This window comes from Rhea pennata, chromosome 9, assembly GCF_028389875.1.
Source record: "Rhea pennata isolate bPtePen1 chromosome 9, bPtePen1.pri, whole genome shotgun sequence".
Taxonomy (NCBI): Eukaryota; Metazoa; Chordata; class Aves; order Rheiformes; family Rheidae; genus Rhea; species Rhea pennata.
The window spans coordinates 10,522,769-10,534,096 of record NC_084671.1 but is presented as its reverse complement, the minus strand read 5'-3'; the positions used below and the strand labels follow the sequence as shown (position 1 = coordinate 10,534,096).

At 38.8% G+C, this 11,328-nt stretch overlaps 1 protein-coding gene across 1 annotated transcript; it reads left to right on the top strand.

Annotated features, from left to right (window-relative positions):
* The first annotated feature begins 727 nt into the window (after nt 1–727).
* HRG (histidine rich glycoprotein) lies at nt 728–10,249 on the top strand. The gene is made up of 7 exons (XM_062583030.1): nt 728–925; nt 2,257–2,364; nt 3,361–3,451; nt 4,039–4,205; nt 5,717–5,833; nt 7,743–7,826; nt 9,098–10,249. Exons 1-7 carry the CDS (start codon nt 728–730, stop codon nt 10,247–10,249), a joined length of 1,917 nt encoding a protein of 638 aa, XP_062439014.1.
* The last annotated feature ends 1,079 nt before the right edge of the window (nt 10,250–11,328 follow it).

The following is an 11,328-nucleotide window of genomic DNA, read 5'->3' as shown; positions in this document are numbered from 1 at the left end:
TTGGAGAGCAGAGGCAGCTTTATATCACTTTCTGCCATGTTTACCCCTAGATTACCTACCATTCTGAAATTCCGTAAAGCTGATAGAAATCTGCTCTAAGTTTTGTGAGTGCCCAGGAATACCAGGTATTTACATAGAAGTTACGGATCACCAGCTTGCAAAGGCATCCTAAGATACATTCCCTTTCCAAACCTGGGTTATCCCCTTGTTTCCCTTTCACTGCTTCTCTGCTAGTTAAGGATCTATAAAAACAAGGATATGTACATAGCCATCATATGACCCCAGATATTTCATCATGTTTACAATTCAACTATTTTTACAGAAAACAAAAACCAAGCTTGCATTACACCTTCATACATAACCTGGACCTTCATAATGCTATGCTCCGCAGCACATTGTTAGAAGCTAAATATTCTTCATAGTAAAACACTATGTTACACAATACCTGCTTTAAGAATCGTAGTAATTCCTTTGATGCATGGTCCAGAGGGTACTGTAAGGCCTACTTCCCTCAAAATTTGCTCAATCACCATATAATCATTTACCTTCTATTTACAAATATTAATCCAGGGTCAAGGTTATAGCCTAGTGACACAGCACTTAAATTTACATAAAACCATGCCCTTTCAGCATTCATTTATACCTTCTTTTGTGGGCTACTCTGATTTAAAAGCAGACTACAGGCTTTATCAGAACACAGAGAGAAGTGACCTAATACTATAAAAAAATGCAGCTTTTAGCTTCAGCTCTTTTTCTAACACTACTGCAGTGCTCTACTGCCCAAAATGAGTCAAGCATTACACCTGCAGACTGTGATACCATTGAAACAGATGCAGGAGTGGCCCTGGATTTGGTCAACAGACATCGGAGAGATGGCTATGTTTTTGGTTTATTCCGTGTTGTTGATGCCTATGAGCAACATACAGTAAGTATCAATTTAAAGGCTGATTTACACAATACTGTGATTTTAAAATAATGAGGCAGATTGTTATAAGTTTATGCCTTACTGTCTTTAACAGAGTGAAGTTGATATGATTCAATGACCTAGCTTTCATTTATACTATCTCAGTATTCATTTGTACACGATTTATTACATGTAAGCCTGGCCCCATAGGATGCTGAATGTTCTCTGTTCTTACAGAGGACAAGATGTTAGCAGAGGAAGTGCTCTCAATAGCTTTATACAACACCTGAAATTAATCGCGCAGATTTGTTATCAGTCTCAGATGTTATATTCATACTTTACATTCAGAGAGTTTCTTTAATCTGGAAGTATCTAACATTAATTAGATCAATGTATCCTGCAAAATAGCTATTTTGTTACTACCTTAATTTTGGATATAGTTGGGTAACTGGAAGGAAGGGAGAAAGGACCGTAACAAAGTTGCATGAAGTTTAACTAATCCATTCCAAATGTTAATTAAGATTTATTTTTCTGCAGAAAAAATATAAGACCTAAGTATTAGCTTCAGACTCTTTCTGTGGGCCACTAATAATTCTTAACAGCACATCCTATTATCCCAGTAGGCAAATTTAAATTCTATTTCCCCATCTTATGCACTCAGGGGGTAGGATATAGGCTACCCTCTGCTCCTGACCTTATAGGGGTTATTACAGTTTTGTTGTGTTAATCCCTGAATAAACTGGGCAGGGAACAAAGCTCTGAGAGAGCATCTGGTCACTAATCTCATTTGGAATTGATGTATCTATAGAATAGGCTGTCTGAGAAAGGGGCTGCTAATTAACAAATATATTCAATGTGAAAATCTGCAGAGAATGGCACCTTTTCAACACTGGCATTTTCCCTACATGATGCATGCCATATTGACAGCAGACTCTTCTCACAGACTCTCAGCAAAATGACAGCAGGCAACAGTTGCAGGAAGGGAAATTTGTACTAGACATATGGAAAAAAATCACAATGAGAGTGGTGAAGTACTGAGAAGTGGCCAGAGGGATTCTGAAACAGCCATCTTTGGAGAGATACAGAACTCAGAAGAACAAGGCCCCTTGCAACTCAATCTAGCTTTGAAGTTAGCTTTGCCTTCAGTAGGCAGCTGGGCAAGACGATGTCCAAAAGTCCTTCTAGCCTAGAGCATTCTACGAATCTATGCTTGTTGGCTCAGAAGAGCCTTAATAAGGATCTGGGAAAGCTACATTAAAGATTAAGTGTATCTACTTGCAAGAAAGTTTCTTTCAGACCAAGATTCTTGTATTCTTGTATCCATTTTTTTTTCACCTGTACTTCTCTTCCAGGGATATTCATCAATCTTTTACTTAACTTTGGATGTTCTGGAAACTGAATGCTCAGTATTATCTGGAAGACATTGGGAGTCTTGTAAATACAGCGATGCACATTCCCTGGCAAGTAACAGTATCCAGGAAGAACTTTATGTCAATAATGCATTAACAAAGACTTGATCTTTATCTGAACTGCCAAGAAATTCATGTGGCACGAAATCTCTAAGTAGAGGTCAGGCTTTAAAATGCCTCATTGTCTAACAAAATCTACTGGATTCTTGTGTTGTGAAACAGAAGCAAAAGGTTTGGAAAAGGGTGGACTGGTCTTGCCAAACAAGGGCAACTTCGTTTAACTAGTTTTGTCAAAGGAGCTACACTCCATATTCCACTGCTGGTAACAGAACTGATGTTTTGAAAATAATCTGCTGACGACTAAAGGGGCACTATAAATGATTTTTAACTCATGTTCCTATTATATTAGACAGAAATTCCAGGGTTATATTTTGTCAGTTTTATGTTAATGAATTTGTGATATGACAGTATAAAATATTTGTAGTGTCAGTAGACACTATGATATATATGCTATACAGCAATACTTGTCCTTTATTCTGCATTGCAACGGTGTACTCTGGGATGAGAACTACTTGTCCCAAACATTATTTAAATAGGAGAGTGGTGAAACTATCACACAGAACAAAGTATGAAGGCCACATAGCAGAGAAGGTGTTTGCTCTTTTTATTAAGGTGCGGAAAAGGAATGGGAGAAAAGTTCCATCTACTTTTTCATTACGATTAATGTAATCTTTGAGTATTTATGGAATCCTAACTTTCCTTCCTAGCTAACATTATTTTATTATAAGTAAGTATTAGAATGACTGAGAATTAGTCTTCCATTGTCTATTTAGTAAGGCAAACCAAAAATTAAAATAAAGGCTCTTGTAGAAAGAGATCCCATTTTATCTGAAACACAAATTTTGGGTCAAACATTCCATTAATGGCTACATCTCTTATTCTTGAAAATACTGTACATAAAAAGGAGACATAATTCCTATGATCAATGACATCCAGTTAAATCTAGTGAAAATAACATCACAGCCACATGTTCTTTTTTCCTGTCAGGTCTTTGGGCAATGTAAGATTATCACATATACAAGCCAGCTGCTGAAAAAATCCCACCAACTATATGGATTTAATTGTACAGTAAGTCCAGGTAAAATAACCACTATTGTAATCTAATACATACCTCAAACCAGCCCTAGTACTGAAGTACAACTTTGTGTGCTTCTAGTAGATGATAACTGTAACAAATTCATTCATCTGTTTGTAATTTCTATTTTATATAATTAAAATGAAATATTAAGAATGAATAATAGAATTAAAGGTTACCCCAATCTTCAAAAGCAAACTGCATTGATGTCAAATCATATGACCACTCCAGTCCACCAAAACACAAAACTGAATATATTGAGAAAGAAGGTAAACTTGGAAAGAAGGCCTATTTAAGGTGGTAGGTAAGACAGAACAGAAAGATTTATACATTATACATGATATATAGTATACGTATACAATATGTATACCTATTACTGTATACAGCATATACATTTTCACAGCTGCCTTTTCTTCCCATGATAGGACAAATTCATATTTTCAGACTGAGGAACAGGTACTTGACTTCCAAGGAAACTCTTGACATTTCAATTTTTCATTATGAGTTCATGTTAAAGATACTTGTGCAGAGTTCTACCCATACAGGTATTAATATCTATTCCAGTATTAGTAACTTCTCTGTTTTCATAGTTCCTCCAGATTTATTAGAGTGCAAAGACTGTCCTGTAAAAGTTGAAGTCTTAGAAGTCACTGAGCAACACAAGGATATTGCTGCAAAGGCCTTGGAAAAATATAATAATGAAGGTAACCACACAAACTACTTCAACGTAGACAAAGTTGAAAAAATTTTAAAGGTGGTAAGTGACATTTTTTCCTGGAACTATTTAAAAGGACAAGAATTCAAACACTTCTAGGATCATACCTATTGTTTGCAACTTCTCAGCATAAATCACCCGCTTAAAGTTTACGGTCCTGCTTCAGCAAAAGCTTGTTACGAAAAGCTTTAAATTAAACATGTGAAAGCAAAGGGATTTCTCATCTGCTTAAAACCATAGCAGTCAGAACGTCAGAGCCTTTTTTGTATTCTTATTTATGCATGTTTATCTAACATATCATAACATACAAGAGTTTATTTACCACTGACCAGAGTCCTTCAAGATGTATAGTCCATGTATATAATCACTGTCATACACTCTCTGTCAGCTGAAGCCAGATAATTTTTTACTCTTGGAATATCTGGGTACAACATGAAGTGGAACAAGCTTAGTATCATTTTGACTCTCTCTTAACTGCCGAGCAAAGTAGCATTCTGAGGGCTTTGAAGGACCAGGAAGTGAATCTATCTGTGCTCTACTTCCTGAAAAACTGGCTCTGGTAAATAACTCCTCTTCCACCTTTCAGTGATACCAACATGAAGACTTATCCTATGGGTGATCTGAAGCATTAACTCTCACATGAACACAACTTCTTGTTGGTAGATATTGGAGACCTTCCGTCAACCCATGTGTCAGTTCAGGACACCTTTGTAATGAGGTTCCATGGCTTCTGCTGTAACCCCATGCTGTTCTGGGAAACTATCCACATTACATTAGCCCAACCCCACCTTCCTGCAGCTCGCAATACTGTTCAGAAAGTTGTCAGTGTTCTAGACTGTAGCTCCACCCAGGACATATCCCCATTCTCATTCAGCCCATGGCTGTATTCAGATTACTTCATGTATTTCTTCCTAAGCCACACTTTTTGCAAATGGAGTCTTCATACTTCTCCATCTTTAGCTACAGTGAGAATTAAGATCGTACCATTAGAGTTCAAGAGATTGAGTAACAGTTAGAAACTATGACTTCTGACATAAAAGTGTACAACAAAGTATGTGCACCCATTTTAAACAAATGTAGTTAAATCAGTGAAACTTGTGTGCATATATATGCCCTTAGCTGTGGGCATGTCAATACTGCCATGAAATAAACTATTCTAACAGTTGAAAATTAAAATGAAACAGCTCTCTATAGATTTTAACAGGATCATAAAAGCTTTCTAAAGACCGTTTTAAAAGACTCTGCTCTCCCTACTCCCTAAAAACACAGACTGTAAAAATCACAGTTTTATAACATACAACAAACTAGACACAGATATAAAGCAACCGTTCCCAGAACTGATAAAGGAGTGAGGCAAGTAAGGCATAAATTACCTAATCCATTTTCTTACTCACCATGTGTACATGTATGAACATTTAAAAGGACAGGTAATGAATGTAAGAAGTAGACAGGATTTTGGTATAACAGCATGAAATATTATTGCTTTTAAAATTACCAGAGTGGTTTCTTTAATACACCTAGTAATCACTGTTTGTTTGACCTCTTTATTTCAGACTGGCCCCAGTGAAGGTCACATTTTAGGATTCTCCATAAAAGAGACCAATTGTTCCAAATCTGTACAACATACAAAAATGCAACTGGAATGTGATTTTCTAGATGACTGGCACGCTGTAAGTAAAATCTTAGAGTGAGAACTGGTACAATGGGTGGCACCAGAAAGATCCTCCCACAATATTTCCAAGCGTTTCATAGAATCATAGAAGGGAGGTTGGAAGTAAGGTTGGAAGAGACCTTTGGAGATCATCTAGTCCAAACTCCCTGCTCAGCAGGGTCACCTACAGCATGTTAGACAGGGTTGCATCCAGGTGGTCCTTGAAGATCTCCACAGAAGGAGACTCCCCAACCTCTCTGGGCAACCTGGTCCAGTGCTCCGTCACTCTCACAGTGAAGAAATTCCCCCTCATGTTCAGATGGAACTTCTTATGCTTCAATTTCTGCCCATTGCCTCTTGTCCTGTCACATGGGACAACTGAAAAGAGTGTTTCTTATAAGCATGTATCCAAACTCAAAATTTAAAGTCCAGCATGTCCAAGTCCAGATGCTAATTTCGCAGCTGTTCCTCTGTCTTCTATAAGGAGCCAATCTGAACTCTCAAATCTAAATGTAACTGGGATCTGGGATATTCCAGACATAGATTTGAACTTTTTGTATCTTGCTTTCACCTTCAAACTTTGACTATTGCCTAGTAAATCAATAGTGCTATTTTTACAAAAGCTTTTACGTTAATTTGAGTTATAGACCTTTAATGAAATATGTGTACTATCTCATCCCAATTAGGCCAGGAATTCTTTTTTCTTTTTTCCTTCTTTGCAGCAGGGAAATGGAGAGTTCAGGTTTGTCTTCAGATCATTATCAAAGCACTCTCTTCATCCCACCTCCTCCTAATAACAGTCTACAACACAGAAACTTCTAGGCAGAGTCATCAAAGCTAAAATATATTGTTCCTAGGAATGGGAAAAAAAACCAAAACAAACCAAAACAACAAAAAAAAAAAAAAAAAAAAAAACTCTGTAGAACTGTCATTTTATACACAACTATTTTCCTTCTCTGACTCTTTATAGTCCAGAAGATTGGAAAATGTTGTGAATGGTTTAGTAGCAGAGCCAAAAGTTTATTAGAATGAAGCACACACCAGGTAGCCAGAGGCTTTGAATTTGGTTCTCAGTGCTGCCCCTGCTGTTACATGCATAACATGCTGTTACATTTGTAATCAGTTTTCATAATAGGCTACCGATTACCCAAATATGTATCAAGCTCCTGCAGCAAAGAGCTTACACAGAACTGATTATCCCTGAGTTCTGTGATGCTTTATGTGAAGAAGGTGGCGGCAAGCTTCACACTTCCTATTTCTTAATGAGGTTGTGCTTCTGAAATGGCAGACACGCGTCGTGAGGTCACTACTCCACATACAAAAGTAAGACCACAGAGAGCAAGCAGAGAGCAGTTCCACACAAAAAGACTGGACAGCAGGCCAAAGTCACTGCAGACAGGATGCTAAAAGAAGTAATGCTAATAGCTTGCAGTAAACCTTTCTCAAAAAGGAAATGTGGGGAAAAAAGCTCTGTCCTGAGCTTCTCCTCAAGTGGCACAGCTACATAGTGTCTGTTATCAAAGACTTTGAGCAAAATTTCAGAATAGCCCAATCTAAATGGATGTTTAATAACCAAAGACAGAAGAAAGAATGAATCCTCCATGGGGTTCTCTTTTTGGAGGCATTGGTAGCTGATGAATTTCTTGTGAACATCAAAAGATAAATAAGACGAAGAGTAATAGCTCTCTAGATGCACATGGGGAAGTCATGTTCACAGTCATTAACACTCAAAAATAGCATATATTTTAATCACTATTTAGAGGGCAAGTATCACCAATCAGAAAGCTGAGGATCTAACCAGGTTATGCAAACATACTTAGGTACCATATGAACTAGCCTAACTTTTAAAATGCTGAACTTTCAGTAGCTTTTATTAACCCCATCGTAAGAATCCAAATGTGCATTATTTTTTCTTTTGTTTTGCACAGCAAGTGGGATTCTGCAAGGCGACAATCAGTGTTACAGAAGAATCTAATGGAACTGATATAAACTGTGAGCTCTACCATCCCTGGGTATGTAATCCATTACAGAAAAATCTCTGGCTATATTGTAATGCAGGCTACTGCAACCTTTAAGGCATTCAGCCCAGCCTAACAGAAGATGGCAAAGGTTGCTTATGCCTCTTTGTTACTGCCTGGATAAAATGCAGCAGGTGAGGACGGACTGATGCTGACTATTAGATCAATGGAAGAAGATGAATGAGAACTAAGCTGTCCCTGTTGCTCCCTCAAAGGGTGTCTTCCCTCTATACCTACCCATCCATACCACTTAGTTAAAGGAAGTAGAGATTAGCAAACAAGTTCAAAGGTAATTTTAGGAAGCAAAAGCAAAGAAGAAAGTAACAGGTAAAAGGACAGATGGAGCACAGGTGCATAAACTTCTCATCTTTAGGAAACTAGATTAGAAAGTTTAATCCTTGACCTAAGAATAGTGAAATGGCATGTGTATGCTCACATTTTGTGCTCTAAAGACAAATATTCTCATTCTGCTTCCCCATCTGACAAAGTGAAAACCATCTCTCACATCTATTACCTCCATTTCTATGAAGAGATACTGTCCATATCTGCCCCTGTGAATGCTGCAAGCTGCCTTAACAAGTGGACAGATGAGCTATAATGTATCAACACTTTCCAGCTACTTTCAGGAAACAGCTATGGAATCCATGCCAGAAAGCCTTATCAACCAAAGATGAATTTCTCATAAAACCTTACTAAATATTTACATATTCCCAGCCAAAAATAAGCAGAAATAAGACAGAAGTAATAAGGAAAAAGAAATAATTGATTGGGCCACTTCAAACTATCTATTATATACTTTGTTAATCCTCTTCATACTGCCAAATTGGTATAAAGGTCTTTGGATACAAACAAAAATCAGGCTCTGAATAAACACATTTCAATAATGAGCTGTACCACTCCTAACATTATCAACATTAGCTAGAAGACATATCTGCAAGGAAAATTTAGGTTTACTTTATCATATTTAGTATTCCAATTTATATTACAACAGCTACACCAGTGTTATTTGTCGTTTTTCAATCCGTCACAAATTCTGGCCAATTGGTTATGTCATTTAATTATTGTTTATTATTTCCGGATCCTTTTCAGTAATTTGGCATTACATCACCTACTCATCTTGAAAAAAATACAGCTCCTTTTCCTTAAAATTCATTGAAACTATAAATGTGAATCCACATAACTCTCACCTCTCTCTCTCTCACCACCATCTTCTATTATATTAATGTCTCTCTCACTACTTCTTTCTCTGGTGTTTCTATAAATAGCAGCGGCACTACGGACAAAAATGCAGATATCCACCTCTGGGTTGGCTACCAAGGCATCCCCATCATCCTGCTGGTCACAGACATCATCACAGGCATAGCCATCCACCTCCTCCTCACTTCATACCTGAAGACTCTGAGCATCACTATGATTTCAGTGAAGAAAATCAGGGCAGCCATGAAGGACCTCCTCCTCCCTTACCGCATGGTGGGCCACATCACCACCCTCATCTGCCACACCATCATTGTCCTCCTCCTCCCCAAGAGGAAACACATCATCCTCTTCCCACTCTTCCCAACGATGGACCACACACTCCTCCTCCTCCCCAAGAGGAAACACATTACCCCCCTCCTGCACTTCTTGATGATGAACCACATACTCCTCCCCCCCAAGAGGAAACGCATCACCTCTCTCCTCCTTCCCACAACGGACCACAATGTCCTCATCCTCCTCCCCACCATCATGGACAACATCATCCCCCTCCCCACCATCATGGACGACATCGTCCCCCTCATCCTCCCTGCCATGGACCACACTGCCCTCCTCCTCCCCACCATCATGGACGACATCATCCCCCTCATCCTCCCTGCCATGGACCACACTGCCCTCCTCCTCCCCACCATCATGGACGACATCATCCCCCTCATCCTCCCCACCATGGACCACACTGCCCTCCTCCTCCCCACCATCATGGACCACATCCTCCTCCTCCTCATTTTCACCATGGACCACACTGCCCTCCTCCTCCCCACCATCATGGACCACATTATCCCCCTCTTCCTCCTCCAGGACATCCGTCTTATCCCCATCATCACTATTACAGACATCACTGCAACAGGGCAAGCTCATCAGGAAAGCACTTTCAATTCCAAACAATAGGAGCTGTCAATCGCATCCCAGTTCTAAATCAGCAGGACTCCCTCATAGTTCCCATTGCAAACTTTCTTCAGCTGTCCCAAAGTGGCCATGACTTCTCCAGCACTGGTGAGGGTACTCCCTTCACTAGCTCAAATCTAGAGAAGATACTAGGAACTCATGATTTTCCATATCACTCTTCACAATCAAAATCATGCCCAGGAAAACCCAAACTTCATCTGCCCCAAATTTTGCCTTTATTTCCACATAAATCTATGTCAGAAATTTTTCCTAAATGACCTTAAAGGAAGGTGTTTTTGGCCTGAGGGATGGAGGACAGATGACAGGAAATAGCATGAAATGGAGGGAGAAAAGTGTACAATCTCTAGAAAGTGAGAAGCACTGAAAATAACAATGATTAAGATAAGTATTCCAACCTGCTTACTGCTCCCAGCTATCTCAGACTCCACTGTAACTGAAAGAATCAGAATTCTGAGACTCTTAACTAATGTGAATGGGTACAAATCTCCCTTGCAAACATGCACTTCTAGTTCTAATAAAAAAGGAAAAATCCCTAATAATGAAGACCACCATCTAGTATCTTTCATTTTCTCATAGTTCCTAAGATATCTCTGTACAAATTTATTGTTTACAATAATCCACTAATTCCAAGTTCACACCAATAAAGGTCAACATGCATTCTCCTACAGGTCTTATTCTTGGCTAATAGGTTGCTTCCAGACTAGACACCCTTACTCGATCACATGCATTCTAGAATATCTCATGAAGAATAAGAGAGACAGGATTCTTGCATAACTAGATCTCGGTCCACCTACAACTGCAATAAATGAAAATTCTGACCACAAGATAGAAAGACTTCTATATGCAACTACCTACAGAAAATCTGACCACCTTCCATAGAAAATGGTCCAGGTTCCTCGGCTCCTATCATCTGCAGTTCTGAATAGCAAGAAAATGGAGCTTTCCCCCTATTCTTTTTCTCTGGACAAAGACTCTCCAACTAGAGTGGAGGCACAGTGGAAGGACGTCATTCATGCTGGAAGCATGCCTTTCTGTTGCCTACATTGTACCCTATCTGTGGATAATGCAGCACTATATTTGCACTGTTATAAAGATTCAAAGAAAGTAAAAATATGTAAATAATTGTTTTTTCTTGTCACAGCTACCATATTTTTGCCCCTTTTTGTTACTTTATATTTTTAGCTGCACAGTGAGCATCCATGAGGTATACTCTGGCATAAACTGACAATGGTTGGGCTACCAGGTTATCTAGAAAGCTCCAACCAGAATTAGTGACTTGAAATGTAACATCAGGAGGTGGCCTGCATAGGAACTTCCATCACCCACAATTGCTGCT